This window comes from Hoplias malabaricus, chromosome 17, assembly GCF_029633855.1.
Source record: "Hoplias malabaricus isolate fHopMal1 chromosome 17, fHopMal1.hap1, whole genome shotgun sequence".
Classification (NCBI taxonomy): domain Eukaryota; kingdom Metazoa; phylum Chordata; class Actinopteri; order Characiformes; family Erythrinidae; genus Hoplias; species Hoplias malabaricus.
Window position 1 is genome coordinate 30,979,668 of NC_089816.1, and position 21,951 is coordinate 31,001,618.

Genomic DNA, 21,951 nt, shown 5'->3' on the forward strand with positions numbered 1-21,951 from the left:
CAACAGCTTGCTAGTATTCCTCAGCAAATCTCAGAAAGGGTGCCCAAATTTCCCCAGCAGCTCCCTACTTTTCCACCAAAACTTCCCAAGTTTTCCCAGACTGTTCCTTGCAGTTTACCTCAGGGGCTTTCCAAACTCTCACAGAGGCTGCCAGCTTTTCCTCAACGGCTCTCTAACGTTAAGGAACGCATTCCACAACAGATCTCCAATATTCCACAACAGATCTCCAATATTCCACAACGGATCTGCAGCGTTCCTCATAACTTGTCCAACGTCCCGCAGCGTCTCTCCAGCATCCCACAGCGTGCCCGGCAGTGCTATGCCACTGTTCAGAATCGTCTGAACAGTCTGAGACCAGTGCAGGATGCCTAAGCAACAGCAGCAGCAGCAGGGTCGGGACCTGGAGCTGAACCGCTTGGTTCGGCAGTCCCCCCTCTGCAGCCCCCGCACCCCCTCCCCCTCTGCACCCTCCACTCTGGACCTGCCTAATGTGCCTTCCTACCCCCGCCTGCCCCCTATCAGCCCTTCCCCCCAGACCTCAGGCCTCTCTAACCCTGCCTTCTGCATTGAAGATGAGTGCACCTCCACTAGACCAACAGGTGATCTACTAGTGCTGAGTATACTGATGATATTTAGCGTGCTAGAGATATGTGTTTGCAAATATATTCTCATATAGAGTAAATGAGATTACTTGGTACATTTTTAATGCAGAAATATTCTGTAATGCTTTGTGGTAAATTTTCTTTAGAGACTAAATACAAATAATACAAAGACAATTTTCATACATTTAAGCTCAGATGTTATATTTTACGGGCAGCACGGTGGCGCAGCAGGTAGGACCTGGAGGTTGTGGGTTCTACTCCCGCTCCGGGTGACTGTCTGTGAGGAGTGTGGTGTGTTCTCCCTGTGTCTGCGTGGGTTTCCTCCGGGTGACTGTCTGTGAGGAGTGTTTTGTGTTCTCCCTGTGTCTGCGTGGGTTTCCTCCGGGTGACTGTCTGTGAGGAGTGTGGTGTGTTCTCCCTGTGTCTGCGTGGGTTTCCTCCGGGTGACTGTCTGTGAGGAGTGTGGTGTGTTCTCCCTGTGTCTGCGTGGGTTTCCTCCGGGTGCTCCGGTTTCCTCCCACAGTCCAAAAACACACGTTGGTAGGTGGATTGGCGACTCAAAAGTGTCCGTAGGTGTGAGTGTGTGAGTGAATGTGTGTGTGTGTGTTGCCCTGTGAAGGACTGGCGCCCCCTCCAGGGTGTATTCCTGCCTTGCGCCCAATGATTCCAGGTAGGCTCTGGACCCACCGCGACCCTGACCTGGATAAGCGTTTACAGATAATAAATAAATGAATGAATGTTATATTTTAAGTTGAACATACTCAAACATTAAGATACTCCATAATTTATAGAACATTTTACTAGGTTTTCCTTAGCTTATATAGACCAAACATCATCATTTTATGGATTTGAATAAATAAGAATCATGTGAGGCATCTTCTGGCACAGTAACAGGCTTCATCTGGGAAACCGTCCCTGGGTGACTCATCCCTGAGTGATCTGTGTTTTTTCTGCTGTGGCCTTTTTTACAGCTGACTCCAGACTCAGCGTTCACCCAGCCGTAAATGTAGAAGACATGGACTCAGACAATGAGCAGCGAGGGCAAATATCCCACCAAATGCCCCAGATCATTATCCCACAAGACCCTAACCTCAAAACCCTCAAAGTACCCAGAGCATCTAAAGCAAGTAGAACCAGGTTTGGTCCCTTGTTACACCTACACAACAACACAGACCACGCTCTGTTCAGTGTGATACTGTGTATGAGAATTGCTGTACCTAAATTATTTTTGTCTGTTATGTGAATAATTAACTGACTGAGACGTTTTACACCATAATGGTTATGTGCCACTGTTGAGTTATTGCCTTCTCTTCCTGTAGTGAACTGCAGCCTGTCCGAATGCATTATAGAGCCTTAGAGATCAGCCAGGTGTAGGGGTGAATCAGAGTGAATCAGCCAGGTGTAGGGGAAGCTTTAATACATTTGTATTCTGATTTATTGTTTTGTCTAATTATGATTTTGTTTTCACTTTGCTGGAATTGTTGCCTTTTCTGAACACACACACACACACACACACACACACACACACACATACACACACACACACACACACATGCACACACACACACACACCTGTGGATGGATACTGTGCTGGCTTCAGGGACAGAAAACCACAAACTATTTGGACCAGAATGTAAGCTATTAAATATCAGTCATCAGCTAGCCTCATTCCATCATCCCAAACTCATAAAACATGTGCATGGCAAGCATCTTAACCGTCATTTGTGATGTACATTTGTGATTGTATCCTTTTTTAGAGTATTTTTTGCCTAAATACACTTTGCTCATAATCATTTGCGACTTACGTTTTAAAAACATTTAAAAATAGTTTATAAATAAATTATTATTAATTTAATTAATTAATATTGTTATGTTATCAAAGACTGGTACACTTATCTTGTTACTAAATAAACAAGTTTAGAGTTTTCTGTCACTCTCCCTGGCAGAAAGAAGCTGTACTCTTCAGGAGATGAAGATGAGGAGGAACTAGAAACCACAGTGAGGGCATGGCCCAGCCAGAGCAGCATCACCAGTGATGATGGGTATATGACAATACTGATATATATCTGATAGATGCATGTTTTTGTACTACTCCTGAAACATGCAGTGTACTTCTGTTAATATATATATATATATATAAAGATGCTGATCCAAGCAAAAACAATAGATTATTTAACAATTTTAACACTGTACTAGTGCTTTATATAACTGCACTCATAAATTACATGCATGCAAGCTACTGTAGGTAGTGCCTTTGTCCCCTTTTGACAGACTGAAGGAACGTCCGGCATCCTCAGCCAGTCAGACCAGCACTGTGGTGAACGAACGACTGCAGGAGCTGGTCAAGCTATTTAAAGAGAGGACTGAGCGCGCCAAGGAGAAACTCATTGATCCAGACGACTCAGACAATGACACACCACCTGCTTGTGAGCAAAACCTTAATTTGTTACAATTCCACATTTTAAATAGTGAAAAAGTGGCATAATTTTAAAGCAGAAGTTTGGCTACACAGTTTTTCCGTATATTAGTCAGGACAAGTTTGTTGGCATAGTGGCGCTGCAGGCAGTCTCACTGCCACCCATCTCCTGGGGTTGCGGGCTCAGTCTCCACCTGGAGTCCCTGTATAGGCTGACTCCTGATCACCGTGTCCCTAAAATGATGAAGTTGTTAAAGAAGATGAATGATTAAATGTCTGAAGTTTGATTCTAATGTAAACGTACCCCCAGTTGCCCCTCTGAGAATATTTTCATTGGTTTTATAAATGTACACTTGCCAGAAGTGTTTTTTCTGAAAATGCAAACATAGCATGAGTGGCATAAAGAATTCCTCTCTGTAATTTTGCCATGCGCAGCCCCTGTAAAGGCAGCTCCATTACCACCTCCTGAGCCTGTGGAAGATCCAGTGGCCAAAGAGGAAGAGCAAGAGGCTCCTGCTGAGGAGGAGCCTAAACAGGAGTTGTACAGCAGGGTGCTGTGCTTTAAGGTGAAACGTCAGTCCAAGATGGGCCGCCTACTTCAATATCGCTTCCCGGCTAGCATCGACCCCTTCACCAGTGAGGCCCTTCCCCTTATGAAGCCTTTCATTCTTCTTCCTCCTTTTCTCCCCTCCTTCTTCCTCTTCTTGATCGAAGCGTTCTGTCATGCACCAGCTACATCCAGTTTTATACTGCCTTATAACCCCATAATATAGAGATGAGAATATACACTATTATTTCCGAATGCTAGTGATATTGCTGGTTATGTAGTAACTCATGTCTTTCTCCTGTCCTTATCCACAGACAGGATGTATGTGCTCTGGCTCTTCTTTGTCACTTTGGCCTGGAACTGGAACCTGTGGATGATCCCGGTGCGATGGGCTTTGCCCTTTCAGACCCCAGAAAACATCCATCTGTGGCTAATAACTGACTACCTGTGTGATGCCATCTACATCATGGACATCCTGCTCTTCCAGCCCCGCATGCAGTTCATCCGTGGTGGGGATATTGTGGTGTGTGAAGCTGGGGAGTCGGTGCCCGTGTGAATTAAGGATTGTTATCCTAAAATCACTGCATGCTCATATTAATCTTTTATATTCTAGACTGACAAGAAGGAAATGAGAGACAATTACATCAAAGCTCTTCGATTCAAGGTAAGAGCAAAGCCTTAGCAGCGCTCAGACAGCATTATTTACTGAAAGGAAATGTGTGTTTGTGTTCTCAGATGTCGTTGTTTACACAGTGTCTATATTTGGTTTGAATGGGTTACAGCTGGACGTGGCAAGTCTCCTTCCCCTGGAACTTTTCTATCTCAAAACAGGGGTCAACCCTCTCCTCCGCTGCCCACGGCTACTGAAGGCAGGCCTCACATATAGCACTTTCTTCTATGTGATCAAAAGTTCAGACAGTTCACCCAAAACTGCTAACGTGGTCATGTGACTGTTTTAAATTAGATATTCAAGGAATAAATTTGCTCACATTTCAGATCATTCCACATACTCATGGCTGCAGAACACATCTGTGGTTGCCAACCCCAGCAGCTGTATTAGCTGAGATGTCCAATGACATTGCATTAATGGCAGTGTTGGCCTTCTGTTGGATTACATTCATATCTTGATTCATCGAAATTCATATAAGAAACTCACCTGGAATATTGTGACTGGGTTAGAGACCTCATTTGCGTATTCCAGCTTTTATTAATATCAATACTGGAACGTAAAATTGGGATCTAATTTAATAAACTTTACATTCTGCAGGACGCCACCAGAGTTAGTTTCCTGTGAACTGTTCTTTAATGGTACTTAGCATAATTCATTGTTTAAAGTTTGGATTAAATATCAGTGTCATATTTGAATCAGTTTGTCAGAACCTACCTCTCCTGTTTTTATTCAGATCAAGTCTTTCTTTGAGTTCAACATGCGTCTCGAGGCCATTTTGACTAAAGCCTATGTCTACAGGTGAGTACAAGTTTTGCCTCCAACTTTACATGCTTTAAAATGAATTTTATGATCCTGGTCATTGTTAATATGTTACGTTCTGTTTCTAGAGTGATTCGGACCACCACCTACCTGCTGTACACTCTCCACTGCAACGCCTGTCTCTATTACTGGGTTTCTGCCTATAAAGGCCTGGGCTCTACACAGTGGGTTTACAATGGAGAAGGCAATGCGTATGCGCCTTTTAATTCTCTTGTATATGTTTAACTTATGTTTTAGCCCAAAGTTACATGATGAATAAATGTTTGTCTGTCAATGCCCTTTTCCTCCAGTTATATCCGGTGTTACTACTTTGCTGTGAAGACACTCATCACTATTGGCAACCTGCCAGAACCAACCAATCTCTCTGAAATTATTTTTCAACTGGTCAACTACTTTGTTGGTGTATTTGCCTTTTCCATCATGATTGGACAGGTATTGCTTTAATCGTGCTTTTTTGTTTTATATTTTTAAATATTTAATCCAATTTGCCCAATTTACTCACCGTCAACCTGTTAGCTACTACACCCTCACACTCAACGGCATAAACCTGGTAGCATGAGGGCTAGCACATTGTTCCACTGAGACTGGTGTAGCCAATTGCTGCTGCACAGCTAATTCACCACAACACTATTAGTTCTTCAATTAAAACTGTACATTTTTAATTTAACAATGGTGAATTGGCTATGTGCTAACACAGCACCACTGAACAGATCAATACCCTCTCTTGAAAGTGTTAGACGAGTGTGAGTTAATTATTATGTTTGCTAATAAACACTGGTGCTGAACAGCCATCCTAACTAACCAGCGAGACTTATATATTGTAATATTGACATTATGATATTCTGATGGGATCCATGTGTCCGTATCTTGTAAATATGAGAGGCAGCAGTGTGCTGTTTTATTCTGTGTTAGATGAGGGACGTTGTGGGCGCAGCCACTGCTGATCAGACACACTACCGTTCGTGTATGGACAGCACAGTGAAGTACATGGGTTCTAACCACATTCCCAGAAGTGTGCAGAACAGGGTGAAGACCTGGTACAACTACACCTGGCAGTCCCAGGGCATGCTGGGTAAGACTAAACCTCGTTCACTCTTTGGTTCCAAAGCCAGCTCTCAACTGCTGAACTCTGGATACGTTACTATGTGTGGTTTTTAACTGCAATTGTTTACATTTATATTTTTAGTTCTTTTAATTACAGTTTATTTACTGTTTATTAAAAATGCATGGTCATTAATTGTTGCTTCAGCTCAGTTCAGTGCTTGCCTTTATTTGCAGATCTATAGTGCTATAATTACATAAGTTTGGATGAAAAATGTGTACACCATCTGCTAACAGGTCTTCATCATTCTTTGTACAGATGAACAGGAGTTGATGATGCAGTTACCAGACAAAATGAGGCTGGATATAGCCGTGGATGTGAACTACTCTATTGTCAGTAAAGTCCCACTTTTTGAGGTAGGAACAGCATGTATTTGGATTTCATTTTGAGTTCAAATGCAGGATGTCTCAAAGGTAAAGAAACAGAAAAGTAAGGGAACACCCATGTAAAAGACACTGAGCCAAATTTAGACAAATGCTGAAGGTAAAGGGTGTTTCCTTATATTCCCTAACTTTTGAGACACGCCAAACTATTCAAAAGTTAGAACACACCATTTATTTAATTTCTAAATAAAATATCCTTTAAGTACAGGTAATTAATTTCACAGAAGATATATCATTCTAATCTAAAGAAGGGAAGAGTCAGAGTGAAATAATCAAGAGAAGATCATTGTGATTGGATTAGTGCTGTAAAACTGGACAAATCCAAAGGTGTTTGTTCTATAATCGTCAGGAAGCCATTACTGGGAAAAGGAAATAGACAGAAAAGAAGAAGATCTTTCAAATGAGCTGAGGGTTTTTTCAGAAACATCTGGCTACTCCAGAGCCCAGACATTCATATCACTGAATATGTTTGGGATTACCTAGGCCGTGAGTAGCAGAAAGTTAAACAAACTTCTGAGATTGAACTTCTGAGAAATGAAAAAGATATATACCTGCAGTGTCTTTGAAAAATGTTAATACAGGTCTCCCTTAAAAATGGAAACCGTAATAAAAGACAAAAGGGTGGGCACACTCAATGTTGCCTTTTGCACAGTACTGTATGTTTTAGAATCTGTTTTGGAAATCATGTCTGGTCCGTCTGTATATTATGGGATTTGCACTTATTAGGCCCTACGTGTGTCCAGGTCTCTGTACTGCCTCACATTATGTCTATTTTTGGTCTCTTCTTCTCATTTTTATTTTTCATGTCTCTGTTATATTTCTTGTCCTCAGGGTTGTGACAGGCAGATGATTTATGACATGCTGAAAAGACTCAGGTCCGTTGTATATCTTCCTGGGGACTATGTCTGCAAAAAGGTACCATATGCTTATCATTGGGACACACTGAGAAAAACATTTCACTTTCCGTACTTTCTGGATGATCAAGCAAGCAGGAGGATTTAAATGAGACCATTTTTTTTCATATAAATATTTGCTGGAATTACTGGAGCTTTACAAGGCAAAAATCCCATTCAGGCAAATGAGATGTTGAAGCATACAACCTTTGTTCAAATATGGAAGTATAATCTCATATTATTCAACTAGATATTTATTTTGTTAATAGGTTACATTATTTAGATGGATTGGGGGTTTTGTCATATAATTAGCCTAGTGCACACACCTAAATCCATTATGAAGCAATTCCAATGTCCAATCTCAAAACAATACATTTATGGGTGGTGCATTTATCACAGGCAACATAAGTGAAATGAATTTCAGCCTGCCAAGACAGCCTGTGTTTATAGTGCTGTATTATATGTGTTAAAATGTAATACTGTCTGTGGTCAAGCTTGCTAATTGTACAATTGATCATTCTTTTTCTTGCAGGACGAGGTTGGGCGAGAGATGTACATCATCAAATCTGGAGAAGTTCAGGTGGTCGGGGGTCCAGATGGGAAGACTATATTTGCAACACTGAAAGCAGGATCAGTGTTTGGTGAAATCAGGTGACCTCTTCTAATTTAATAATCATTTTCATAGATTGCTTTCATAGTTCTTAGTCACCTGTATTAAAAAAAACATGAGTACATTAGAGCCCTGTGAAGGACTGGCGCCCCCTCCAGGGTGTATTCCCCGCCTTGCGCCCAATGATTCCAGGTAGGCTCTGGACCCCCCGCGACCCTGAACTGGATAAAGGTTACAGATAATGAATGAATGAATGAATGAGTACAATAGAACAGATTGTACGTTTTTTTTTTTTTCATTTAAGATTTACTGCTAAAAAAGAAAACGTAAAATATTTTCTGTTTTTAAATGTTAGCTTAAAGCAAAATAAGTTTAATTCATTAAATTCATTCAAACTGTCTGATGTGACGGTCAGCTCTGCTCATAGTTCTTTATCTGTCTCCATTTCTGGCATGAAGTTTGCTGGCAGTGGGAGGGGGAAATCGCAGAACGGCCAATGTGATAGCACATGGCTTCACTAACCTCTTCATCCTGGACAAGAAAGGCCTCAATGAAATCCTGGTGCACTATCCAGAGTCCCAGAAACTGCTCCGTAAGAAAGCAAAGTGAGAGAGCATCACAGTATTACAAAAGCATTTTTATCTTCTTAGACTGTAACACACTGGTATTGATGCAAATCATTAAAGCTGTTAATGTGCCAATAGCACACCCTGTGGAGAATTTTCATCCTGCTAAATGTGAGTGAGTGAGTGAGTGACAAGCCAGAACCAGGGGGTGTTTTCAACAAAAATTGCATTGGTTTCGGTGTGTTATAATCAATTAAATCATAGTAATGTTTAATAGTATGTGCTCAAATTTTAATCAAAATATAATTCTCAGGCAACAATTAAATTTGGTGTATTCTTTTATTATGTGCATTCCACTGTTATGTAAATCATCTTGCCACCTTTGGGTATTCAGTCAAATCAAATCAAATGAAGGTTAATGGTGGTGAAGTGGGGTAACTTTGTAAATCCTAATGAGCTCTAATCACATTCTATCTCAGTAGTGTTAGAGTGAATCCTAGAACTTGATGCTGAGTGATGCTGTGTGTTGTGAAGGAAAATGCTGGCAGGTAAGAAGCCTGCGCCGAAGAAGGAGGAAGAGAAGGAGCCAGTGCATGTGATCCCTCCTCGGGCAGAGACCCCCAAACTGTTAAAAGCAGCACTTGAGATGACTGAGAAATCTGGCCTGAGAGGCACATTTGCCAAGCTGAAGGAGAAGACCAACAAGTCCAGTGTCTCGTTACAGGTACATAGACAAAGACATGCTTTATATTTCAAAAAAAAAAATATATATATATATATATATACTATTTTGCTCTTATATCATATACATACCTCTATGTGATAGCAACAAAATTTATGTATTTCCTCTTTTACACAGACCTTAACTTACAATTTCTTTCTTTACCAGCCATCCATCTGTTCATCTGTGCTGCCCACCTCCCCGGCCCCTGGTCAGCCCTCAGAGCAAGAGCCTGACATTATCTCCCAGATGTCAGACAGCTCTATGCAGAGAGCTTCCATCAGCCCCTCCGGCCTGGACGAGGGGAGACGGTCCGCAGCCGAGCCCCTAACTCAGGAGGTGTCGTCACCCAATGAAAGAAAGATAGTGGGGATGGCCAAACCAGAGGAGTAGCCCAGAAAGTACAACAGCAGAAAAAGTATGGAATCTCTTGACACTCTGTCATTTCAGAAGCATCCTATGTGCAGTAAAATTATCTTTATATTATTGGAAACTATGATTCCAGGATAATGATTCCTGAATAATTCCTGAATTCAGAATATTTACTAATGTTCAGCCAAGGGCGGGTGATAAAGGTGTGGAGGGTCATTTTTCCCTCTCCATGAACTCACTGAGGAAATTGTGTGTCTGATATGGGTAAACACAAGTACATGTATAATAATACGGTAAACATTTTAAGAGATTGTCCTCAGTCATAATCAGTTAATAAACGCAACTGTCATTTGCACTAGACTGGGTCAGATAACCACTGTAACACACAGCCCCTGCGCTGTCACATATAACAATGTTACTTCCAGATGCTGCAATAAGTCTTTTTCCATTGTCTTTGTCTAAGGAGATGGAGCAATGTGTTTGCCATAATTCCAATATGTCCAGCCCAGACAAGGTTTCACACAGCAGCAATAGTTCAGAGTTTCAAAATCTTTTTTTTTTTTGTGTGTGTGTCCTTCTCTTGGTTTGTGAAGTTTGCAAAGGCCCAAAACCTTCAGTCTGTCTTACCACTCTGTCTGCTCACTTCCCAGTCATATCACCAAGTGCCTTAAGGAACCCTAAACACTTTCAACAACATGCAAATACCCCTTAACATCCACCGATGTCCACAATTTGAGGATATTTCAATCACTGAAATGTAAACAATGTGAAACGTTGCATTGTCGACCGTTTACCAATTACAGGCTGTTTTTCAGATCTTCATTATTTCCAGTGGTGATGATAAGAACTAAGAGAAGTTCTTCTCTCAGGATTTAGTAAAAAAAAATGTCTCAAAAACAGGTCTAGTTTGATCTTAACCATTTCATTTCTGGACATTTCTGTGAAGATGCTTTTAGAGGCATTAAATTCAGACGATTGGTTCCTATACATTTTTGTGCCAAGTTTCTGTAGATTAAGAGGTTCACATCAAACACTCTGACCATTTAATGATGCTGAATTTCCACAAACAACAAAAGATATCGTTTCCTGCTGTGGTCCAATATAGTAAATAATAATAATAAGGAGAAGGGTTTATAAAATAAATAAATAAATAAATAAAAAATCAGAGAGAGAAAGAGTTCTGAAAAAAGATAGGATTTGAGCTAAATCCAAGTCCAGGGTCCAGAGCCTCCCCGGAATCATTGGGCGCAAGGCAAGAACATACACTGGAGGGTGCACAGCTTTAACATATTTTCACTTATTTTCAAATGAGCAAGTATAATTTGACCAGGTTTATCCACATTTTCCACATACCTGTACACCACTGGCCAAATCAAAAACATGTAACAGCATGATCTTCCATCCTTTCATCCACAAGTAAAGTGGTCAGTCTCTTCCTCTAGTAGAGCAGCTTCAGAACAGTTTATAATTTACCTAATATGAGCATGAGAGAAAACAGAAACCAGAAATCATCTGTAAAACTACAGACCCGACCTGTTTGATTGGACAGACAGAGAGCGACTGGAGAATTATAAATAGCATGGGTTTATCAAAGACTTGAATTCCTGAGACAGGAAACACATGTGAAATGTTTGAAGACGATGTTTTGTTCCATTAAGGAGGAGAGATGAGCTCTAATTCTAGCACGATGCTCGGCATCTGACTGCTTTAACAGAGACAATAGGAGGGGTGCGAATGCCCCCGAGGATTATGCTCCCTTTATCACATCCAGATGGAGAAGGAGAAAACGGCGCTGGGTGTTGCTGATATATTCGCTGGAGAGACTGCGCTGTCATTAATAAGAAGGAAAAACAAAGCAGGGCTTTCTAACAAGGAACAGATGGGTGAAATGTTTTGAAAAAGAGTCCATATGTTGCCTTTCTTACATACCAGCTTCAGAATGTGATTGTAAATCAATCCAGGCATATTTTATGGTGTTTTTACATTGTGTCACTTTTATTCATTAGATTTTTTTGTCTCACATGATATGGATCTGCTTTTTTTAATGTATAATGAGTGCATAATGAACTGACAACAATACGGTGGTAGTTTCAGAACAATCTTCACCCTCCACCTGAAAGCCACACGCACAGATATATGCCATAACTTTGCTTTTCCTTATTGTTGTATTATTTGTAAAATTATTGTGAAATATCTTCACTCTGTCATTTTTAACTCACTTGTAAATATGATGTTATAGTGTGTTACATACATTTAGGCATATTAGAAATTCAGGAAATGAACAGTTAACATGTTATGAAGTGCAGAAGCGTGTTCTGTAGATGATGTGTAACTTATTATCACTTACAAAATATATAAATATCTGAATAAATATGTCAACCAGGTGTGCTCAGATGTCTTTATATTATTAATGTATAGCTGAGGAATGTTTGAATTATACCGATAGTTTAGTCAGCTGTCTGCACGGCCTGACCTGTAGATATACTCTGTTCATGCAACTTCCTGCTGAAAGTGATCATTCTGATTGTCCTTTTAAACTCGCATCAGTGTGTTTTATTAAATGCAGCTTGTGAACTGTGACACATCCATGTGTTTTTGTGTGGTTTCTGAGAATATCACATTGTACCCTCAAACCTAGGTAATCTACACTGTAGCATCAGTCATTTAAATCTGCATTCACAAGTATCATTGTTGGAGTGCTCAGTCATCAAATCATTCAACCGTATATAAAAATAAACCTGAGTAGTATAAACATAACAGAGCAAAAATTGCAATTTAATTACCCTGGAAATTAGGTAAATTCAGCAGCTACACTATATGTCCGAATACTTGTAGAGAGCCTTATAACACGGATATTGAAATGAGCACCCACAGCACTCCAAGGGTTAACTAGAGGGTTATAAACAAAAAAAAAAAAAAAAAAAAAAAAAAGCACTGTGCAACAGCAGAACTGCATTCTCTGGAAAGATAGAGTACCAATGTGGTACCTGACCTCATTAATATTTGTGGCAAAATGCAATGAAACAGTACGAAGGGTCTAACAGGATTCCCAGGAGAGTACAGGCTATTACTGCAGCAAGGAAAGACAATTTTCCTTTACATACATTTTTCATTTCAGAAAAAATGCTGGATGAGCAGGTGCCCACAAACTTCCGGTCATTTAATGTATGAAGTTACCCGTGTTAAAATGCGCGGAAATACCGCCACCTGCTGGAGAGACTCGGCAACAACACTCTTCGGAGAAAAACGTCATTGCCCAGCGTTCCTTTCGAGCGTTCATGTGATAACTGATCAAGTGATCCTCCCGGTAGCGACCCTGTGTTCTTTCTGTGGCAGTCATTGTAGTGGATTTAACAGGAGATTGTTGCTGTACCCTCGTCGGAAGATTTTTTTTAGATGAACTAAAATGGAAACACACGTATCCCAGGGGCAGGTCTGTGTTATATGTCATGTTTTAGGGTTTGAGCATTGACGTTAGCCAGCAGTATTGATGGTATGTGTAATGTCATGCATAGTTGACATGTCTAATGCGACTAATTCCCATGGGTCTCCTTATGTTCTTGCGACTTGAAATGACTCAGACACGTCCAGTAAATGTGTGTTTAAGGTGGGACGCTAAAGCAAAATGTTCTAAAAATGCATTCGTCCACTAACGTATGTCATTACAGGCATTAATTCATTTAGACCAGCAGCTGTTATAATGCTGTGTCATAAGAAGATTGCTACTTGAATTAAGCCTAAAGAATATAGTAATGTGGAATGAGTACTGTTTGTCCACTAATATGAGTATTTAAGTGATACATTTACTTTGTTTACATTATGCAGATTCGTTTCAGGTGCCAAGAAGACACGAACATTTCTCCAATTTCACTGGTCATTAGTACTGAGTGAGTCACCATGGGCACTCCAGAACTGCCACTTGAGGTGAGTCCCAGTAAACAAGGAACGTCCCTGAACGTTCAAAATAGGTCTAAAAGTAGTCTGTCCGTCAAGGACATATTTTAAACGTCAACGGACGTCCAAAATCCATCTTAAAAATGGTGACCAATTGATAACGTCAGTGGACGTCCAAAATGCGTTTCAAACAAGTCATTTATTTCGGGACCAATTAATAACGTCAATAAACGTCGAAAATACGTCTAATAGTCGTCTTTTCAATGTCTGTGTTTGGACGTCTTTTCAACTTTCATTTTCAACCTTAAGAGAACGTTGATTAGACGGCAGTCATTACGTTATTTCAACGTTGAATCAACGGCAAAATGTTTACTGGGTTAAAAATGGTGACCAATTGATAACGTCAGCGGACGTCCAAAATACGTCTAATAGTCGTCTTTTCAATGTCTGTGTTTGGACGTCTTTTCAACTTTCATTTTCAACCTTAAGAGAACGTTGATTAGACGGCAGTCATTACGTTATTTCAACATTGAATCAACGGCAATATGTTTACTGGGTTAAAAATGGTGACCAATTGATAACGTCAGTGGACGTCCAAAATACGTCTAATAGTCGTCTTTTCAATGTCTGTGTTTGGACGTCTTTTCAACTTTCATTTTCAACCTTAATAATACGTTGATTAGACGGCAGTCATTACGTTATTTCAACGTTGAATCAACGGCTAAATGTTTACTGGGATTTGATTAAAGACTGTTCAAGATGAACTGTATCCGGTTGCAATTGGGAAGGGAGGGTAGAAAAGAGCCATCAACGTGGACAGTAGCCACCCGAAGCCCACGTGAGCTCTGGCAGATTTCACGCCTTTTTTTTAAATGACATGAACTACATAATTTTTTAAATAATAAAGTAAATAAACTCACTCTATGAGAGACCATGACCTTATTACTGTACATACAGGGTCTTTAATAGAGATAATTGAGATTTACAGTTTAGGACAAAAAGAAATAAACGTCATAGGTTTCAGCGGAGCTTCTAGCCAATGAGGATTAAGCTCTGTCTCTCATCTTGCGCAGCTCCTAAGGAGCAACTGCAGCGGCTGGCTCTGAGGCCTGCATTCACCTGGCACTCATGAGATTATGATGCCGTGTTTCATTGTGACGTATCACAGGCGTAGACCCAGGTCGGGCAAAAAACGAACTGGCATGCACCGCACCAAAACAGACGGCGCTGGGTGAAGTCGAACATGCCTACTATCAGCCATTTTCACCAATGATTCTGCTTCACATGTTGATAAACCATGCTTTATACTGACACCAAGTGGCTGGATCAGAGATTCTGCACAAAATCTGTTTTAAACATGGCTGCCCCCATATGGGGGACCAGCCCTATGGAGCATACTGTCATGTGAGTAGCAATATATAGACAGATATATAAAGAGAATAGAGAAGTTGTTCATTAACTCATTTATAACTCATTATCCAGTTCAGCGTCTCGGTGGGTGAAACTACCTGGAAGACAGGAACACACCCTGGATCTGGCACCCTAGAATAGTTCTATTAAATCATTTTTATATATTTTGCAAGGGCACAAAATGTCACTGATGTAAGAACAGTACATTAGCACCCCCTTGTGGTGCAGTCCAGAAATGTGATTGAGTATGTGAGAGAGAGCCCCAGTTTGGTTGTAGTTATTAACCATGAGTGAGTGAGTGAGTTACATGCTTTTACTTCTGCTGCTTCTTTGATCAAACAAAGTTATGTTACATTTGGAAGGTGACACTGTTGTAAAATGTGACATCATCGCTTTATAAGAATATATAGGGAAGCTGAAACATAAGCATGGGTGTTGTGAATTGTGAGATGGTTATGTTCCCTTCCTTGCAGATCATTTCCTACATTCTCAGCTTTCTTCATGCATCAGACCGAAGAGAGGCCTCGCTGGTGTGCAGAAGCTGGTATGAAGCAAGTCAATATCACCAGTTCCAGGTAATTAGCATTTTTAACCCTGTTAAACTTTGTATTTCCTAAGGCTTATTATTTAGGAACTGCATTAAATAATGCAGCATGACTGTTATTAATAACTTTTAGGATTATTAAAGGGCCTGTGTCATGGAAAACAGTTGTCCTTACACCATTTTTATAAAAAAAAGGTTTTATGTTATTATTGTGAAACCTTACATAGCATTGTTAGCAATAAAGCTTATTGAATTAAATTGTTAGCCTTAAAGGCCGAACAGTGCTCATGTGGAAACAGTGTTTCTGGGATCAGAAAAGCAGAAGCATTTTCATTTTGCTTATTTTTTTGCAATTGAATATAATAGGCACTTAAAGACACAAAGAGATGTAATGCTCCTATCCTCTCTCCTCTTTCAGAAACAAGTCATCTTCAGGTTCCCTGCATCTGTATCTTCTCTGAGTTTTATTCGTGGTCTCGCTAGGAGGGCCAGTTGTGGTCTAGTCATCAGTCATTTGGATGGTTCTAGTTTGTCCCGGCAGGTTCTCATGGAGGTGGGTTTTTGCCTTGGCCCCCGGCTAGAGAGCTTGGCTCTGCCTGGTAGCAGCATAACAGAGTCCTCTCTTCTCACTGTTTTACCACAACTGACCGGGCTGCGCAAGCTTGACCTCAACGGACTGGACAGCCTCTTCATGTCTGGAACCTTCCTCAGCCGAGAGGAACACCGGCAGCAGGTAGTCCTGGCAACTTTCAGGTTAGATTGGTTTTTAGATTAGATTTGATTGTGCTGGGGTGGCACGGTGGTAGTGTCACAGTCACACAGATCCAGGGACCTGGAGGTTGTGGGATCGATTCCCGCTCCAGATGACTGTCTGTGAGGAGTTTGGTGTGTTCTCCCCGTGTCCCCCGTGTCCTCCCACAGTCCAAAAACACGTTGGTACTTGGATTGGCGACTCAAAAGTGTCCGTAGGTGTGAAAGTGTGAGTGTGTGTGTGTTGCCCTGTGCTTTGTGCCCAATGATTCCAGGTAGGCTCTGGACCCACCGTGACCGTGACTGGATAAGGGTTACAGATAATGGATGGATGGATTGTGCTGGACCCTTGTTTATTACATCCCGAGATATAAAAAATGAACAATTATATCATCAATAAAGGTCTTGTAGCTTCAGATCCTTGACTGACTACAATTGACTATGAGATAAGGATGGGTTAGGGGGGGAAATTTCATTTAGTTTTATCACTTTAACCTGAACTGCAATGTGCCTCATTCTTAGATACGTGCAGCACTGAAGAACCTGGAAGATCTGGACCTGTCTGACCTCCGTTATCTTTCTGATCTCACCTTTAACCGTCTGACAAGCTGCACCTCGAAGCTCCGGAGGCTGGCTCTAGCTGGCTGTCATATTGCCTTTGAGTTTGACCCTTACCGTGGCTGTGCTGTGGGCCCGGGATCTTCGGCTATTCTTTCCTTGCGGAACCTCTACCGTCTGCTCCAGGTCCAAGTGTCTACACTGAGGAGTCTTGACCTGAGCCGGACCAGCATCACCCCGGAGTCTTTGCGATCTTTAGCCCAGGTCCCTTGCCTCCGCCTGGAGGAGCTGATTCTGAGAGGCTGCAAGGAACTGACAGATTACTCCATTGAGTTGCTCTGTAGACAACAGAGGGGCCTCCAAAGCCTGGACCTCAGCTCCTGCACCGAGCTGACCAGCCGCAGCTTGCTGGCTGTAGCCAATGACTTGAAAGAGCTCCGGTCCCTTTCGCTCTCTCAGGACTGGAGGATGACGGATAAAGGTCTGGCAGATTTAATGGCTCTACCTGGTTTGAGGAGCTTGGACCTGTCTGAGTGTTTACACGTGGGTGGGGCTGAGCTGGTAAAAGGTCTTTCTTCCCCAAAACCTCATGCCCAGCTCCAATCTCTCAGCCTCAGGAACTGCACCTACATCAGGGTGAGCACCGGGGTGCTACTGTATGTGGAATCGAGATTTTGGGTTTTAAGGCTGCAGACTTCAGTATCAATGCAAATCACAAAACCTTTGATTGTTCAGGGCAGTGACTAGTAGAATGTTATCAAAAAGAAGTCTGAGTGGGGTATTTGAAAACCTCAGGTTGCCATAGGTGGGAGTCGTTCTATTGGCATGGATTTATAATGTCGTTAAACATGCATGGCATCCTAAAAATGCAGTCCGTAGGGTTACGCATGCAATTAATTGTAGATTGATGGGTAAAATTGCAGTCATAGACAGTCAATATCAAATCCACATCACAATACAATGTGCAACAATAAATGAGTCTGACTACTTTCTGAATCACACACAAACAGTGGAGATTTAACTTTGCTTTGATTCTTTGCTACTATAGCTGCCACAATAGAAGCTTGTACAGAGTTGTGGCTGATCATTTGGTGGAACATCAGTGTGCTAAACTGTGCTATCACACTACTCCAGACAAGCTTTCATTCAGTGTCAGCTACGTTAATATTGGTGAAACAATTTTCATATCAGCTGGTATCAGAACTCTGCTATTTATTTTATTTTCTCAAACAGGATGCAGCTGTGTACTCTCTGGCTCAGCTGCTAGGCTGTAGTCTACGTGAGCTGGACCTGATGTCCTGCGTCTACCTCACCGACCTTAGTGTCCGTGCCATTGCCTCCTTCCTTCCTGGCCTGCTGGTGCTAAAACTGGGATGGTGCAAAGAGATCACTGACTGGGGGCTCCTGGGGATTGTGCAGCCCACAAATGGTTACCAGCCAAGCACAGAAATGGTGAGATATTCTCATATTAGCAGGGTTTTTGTACCTCCTTTGGCATGCAGTACCAGCCTTTACAGGTCTGGGAATGATTTTCACTAAAATGTTGGAACATTGCTTTAAGGATTTGATTGCATTCAGCCACAAAAGCATTAGTAGCACCAGAGAATGTAGATATACTTCTCAACAGTCCAGAGGGGTTTACACCCATCTAGCCCACGACTTAGCACGTGTGCAATAGCTCAACAACCTCCCATTTGTCCTATAAAGATTATGCAAGCTTTTCTTGTGCCAGTTATTGCCTGTGTAAATCCATGTGTACACTTTATAGTAGCTTGTTTACTACTAATAATGCGTGTCTGCACACTATATGATATATAATATATTTGACTTGTTGTGGGTACAAAGCACTAGCTCACTATTAGTTTGTGCTCTGTACTGAATCTCAAAGTGAATGAGATTCACGCCAGTAATCATTCACATTAAACTCTTAATTCCTGCAGGAGGATAAGGGTCCCAGTTTCACAAGGACATTTGGAAACATGGGTTTTTTCCAGCCCCCTAGCATGCCGTTCCAAGAGAAGCCCCGTCTAGTGACTAACGAAGACCTGGGGGCCTTCAAGGAGCAGGAGGGAGCTTCACTACTTGCACTTAAGAGCCTACAGGAGCTGGACCTTTCTGGCTGCTCCAAGCTGACAGATGCCAGTATAACACAAGTGAGTACATGATTTGTCACTGCTATCATTAGATCTGTAGGATGAAAGAGACAAATAAGATTATTTAAGATGTTTGAACTTTCTTTCATGGAGATTTAATGCAGTTACTACAATTAAAAAAATCTAACCTTCAAGTTTCACAATGATTCGAGAGTAAAACATTTTTTTAAAACAATGTTTTAGTTAAAAAAGATTTTGCCATTGCCAGTTCCATCCACTTGCTGAATCTCCCTCCATCACATGATGTGAAGGAGCTGGGAGGATGAAGGCTAGCACATGCTCTGAGTCACGTGCAAATCACTTACGGCCTAGTTGTATTACTTTAGCTAAGAGATGCCCATATTTTCTGGCATTTTGTAGAGAGTTAGGGGCATTACATTTGAACCTTTCAATGGACAATCGTAATGTCAAAGTCATCACTAACCCCCTCCTCCCTCCTGCAGGTGCTGCATTTCCCAATGCTGCAGCGTCTCTCTCTGTCCAGCCTGCCTGAGATCAGTGATGAAAGCCTGGCATCTGTAGCTCAGCACTGCCCCTGCCTGACCAGCCTGGTGCTGAGTCACTGCTCTCAGCTGACTGACCAGGGCATGAGCCGCACCTTGCCACACCTTCAACGGCTCCAACACCTACACTTAGCCTGCTGCAACTCACTCACAGACATGTGAGCTCACACACCACACCATAAAACTCACACAGAAAACAGCACAGTTTAGAGTGTTTCGCCAGCTTCTGCCCGAAGGCGTTTTTAAATGTTTTTTTTAATTCAACATTAGAAGGAAACTCAAAAAGACCTGAGGGAAAAAAATGAGTAATGCATTCAGATATAATTTTAGTGTCATGTGACGGAGCTCCCATTACAGTGAATGGGTATTTGGACCAAGTACGAGACACGTTAAAAGCCACTTTTCAACATTTACAGGGAGATATGTCCAGAAAATCCAGAGACAAACGCTCTCTTGTTCCAGTGGAGAAACAAATAAAACATACTAGATTTCTTCATCAGTATGTTATGGGGAAGTCAAGGAAGGCACAAGTTGAGATTTTATTTTAACTTATGAAAATTTTAGTAGGCGACACGGTGGCGCAGCAGGTAGTGTCGCAGTCACACAGCTCCAGGGACCTGGAGGTTGTGGGTTTGATTCCCGCTCCAGGTGACTGTCTGTGAGGAGTTGGTGTGTTCTCTCTGTGTCTGCGTGGGTTTCCTCCGGGTGCTCAGGTTTCCTCCCACGGTCCAAAAACACATGTTGGTAGGTGGATTGGTGACTCAAAAGTGTCCGTAGGTGTGAGTGAATGTGTGTGTGTGTGTGTGTGTTGCCCTGTGAAGGACTGGCGCCCCCTCCAGGGTGTATTCCCGCCTTGCGCCCAATGATTCCAGGTAGGCTCTGGATCCACCGCGACCCTGAATTGGATAAGGGTTACAGATAATGAATGAATGAATGAAAAAAAAAGCTTTAGTAGCAAATGACTTTTTATTGTATAAAGTATGACTATTACTCAAGATTGATTAAAATATTGTAACACACATTTATTATATTGCTTCTGAAAAAAATCTGATGAAAAGTATAGTCTACTACACTGCACTGGAGACAAATCCACTCAGATACAATCAAGTTTGTATGCCACTTAGATTCACTCTAATCTCTGTGTTCCAACAGGACCCTGACCCTGATTGGCCGGCACTGCCAAAGGCTCAAGACACTAGACATCTCCATGTGCAAAGACATTACAGTAACAAAGGTGGATCTCCTCCAGTCCCAGCTGCCCTTCCTCGAAAAAGTCCAGTATCGATTTGTGGGCGGAGCAGACTTGTTACTCACACTGTGATTGGTAATACTACATTTTCGGGGGAGTACATTTATACACGATGGGTCTTTTCTAATAGAAGAGTACATAAATACAACTTTAAAAATTAGCTTTAATGCAAAAAAAAAATAAATCATTATGCACTTTATGCAATTTATTCAGCTGCAAATATGTGGTGATGCATCACTGGGAAAAATAATTCATACATTCCAGTTATTTCCACTGTGGGTGAACCAACATTCTCCTCAGAGTAATGCACAAAATGTGTGGCTTAAACCCTTGCTTCTTCACGCACATAATATTGTATATACCAACTATTTGTTATTTTACAGTATTAAAAGTGGGTATTTAAAATATATATTTAAAATCCCTGGAACTGATATTGGTAGTTAACAGAATACGTCATGTAACTTCTACATCACATGACTGCTGGATAAAAGTAAGGGTTTAAAATAAATAACTCTTCTAGAATAAACAGGAATGTACTAATTATATTTATTATAAGAATGGAAACTGTTGAATTTGAATGATTTCATGTTGTTGAGCAGCTGCGGTATAAAATAAAGATATAATTTTACACATCAGAGCATCTTCAGCACACTTTGATCCATATACATTCCCTGACCACTTTATTATAGATGTCATACAATTATCCAGCCAATCAGGTGGCGGTGCTAATAGTATTCAAAGACTTAACATTTCAAACATATCTAAATGATTTTGACCATAACAAGGTTCCAGTTTGGTTTCAGAAACTGCTGATCTCATATTCACACACATTCTGTAGAGAACTTATGTCAGAGAAGATTGGCTGGACTTGTGCTGCCTAACAGGAAGACTTGAGTAAAACCAGCTCTTCACAAAACTGATCTGAGAAGCATCTCTGAATGTATATCATGGGTTACAACAGCAGAAGTCTGCACTGGGCACCACTCCTGTCAGTCAGGAAGTGGCATTAAAGTGCTGTTTGTGATTGAGAATTAACCATTCAACATCAGTACTTGATCTTGCTAAAGTTTAGGTGGCTAAATGCTATCAAGTGCTCAAAGCAGGGTTTCAAAGTCATGTATTTTCAGATCCCCAAACCCGACCCCCTGTCCAAAAAACGCCGGGCAAGACACCATAGTTTATAGTTCAG

General features: G+C 41.3%; 2 protein-coding genes across 3 annotated transcripts; both read left to right on the plus strand.

Annotated features, from left to right (window-relative positions):
• The first annotated feature begins 364 nt into the window (after positions 1–364).
• Positions 365–9,722, plus strand: LOC136673319 (cyclic nucleotide-gated channel beta-1-like). The gene is made up of 19 exons (XM_066648724.1): positions 365–599; positions 1,574–1,739; positions 1,922–1,972; positions 2,549–2,644; positions 2,874–3,028; positions 3,454–3,654; positions 3,880–4,088; positions 4,179–4,229; positions 4,348–4,434; positions 4,969–5,033; positions 5,123–5,245; positions 5,345–5,486; positions 5,967–6,126; positions 6,415–6,512; positions 7,371–7,454; positions 7,965–8,083; positions 8,501–8,647; positions 9,143–9,332; positions 9,498–9,722. The coding sequence occupies exons 1-19, from the start codon at positions 365–367 to the stop codon at positions 9,720–9,722; spliced, it is 2,604 nt and encodes an 867-aa protein (XP_066504821.1).
• Positions 9,723–12,989: 3,267 nt separating this feature from the next.
• Positions 12,990–21,380, plus strand: fbxl9 (F-box and leucine rich repeat protein). Of its 2 annotated transcripts, none has more exons than XM_066648629.1 (9): positions 12,990–13,134; positions 13,527–13,625; positions 15,479–15,580; positions 15,968–16,282; positions 16,822–17,493; positions 18,091–18,309; positions 18,798–19,010; positions 19,454–19,671; positions 20,666–21,380. In XM_066648629.1, the coding sequence occupies exons 2-9, from the start codon at positions 13,599–13,601 to the stop codon at positions 20,832–20,834; spliced, it is 1,935 nt and encodes a 644-aa protein (XP_066504726.1). In that variant the 5' UTR covers positions 12,990–13,134; positions 13,527–13,598; the 3' UTR covers positions 20,835–21,380. The 2 variants fall into 2 exon arrangements, with proteins under 2 accessions (XP_066504726.1, XP_066504727.1); XM_066648630.1 differs by having other exon boundaries at positions 13,006–13,134; positions 13,538–13,625.
• Positions 21,381–21,951: the final 571 nt, after the last annotated feature.

Excerpts from the sequence above, each read along its gene's own strand:
- LOC136673319 (XM_066648724.1), top strand. The coding sequence starts at position 365 with ATGCCTAAGCAACAGCAGCAGCAGCAGGGTCGGGACCTGGAGCTGAAC. Across the intron at positions 5,246-5,344 it reads TACAATGGAGAAGGCAATGC|TTATATCCGGTGTTACTACT; the intron begins GTATGCGCCTTT and ends CTTTTCCTCCAG. Across the intron at positions 8,648-9,142 it reads CTGCTCCGTAAGAAAGCAAA|GAAAATGCTGGCAGGTAAGA; the intron begins GTGAGAGAGCAT and ends TGTGTTGTGAAG.
- fbxl9 (XM_066648629.1), top strand. The coding sequence starts at position 13,599 with ATGGGCACTCCAGAACTGCCACTTGAG. Across the intron at positions 17,494-18,090 it reads GGAACTGCACCTACATCAGG|GATGCAGCTGTGTACTCTCT; the intron begins GTGAGCACCGGG and ends TTTCTCAAACAG. Across the intron at positions 18,310-18,797 it reads ACCAGCCAAGCACAGAAATG|GAGGATAAGGGTCCCAGTTT; the intron begins GTGAGATATTCT and ends TAATTCCTGCAG.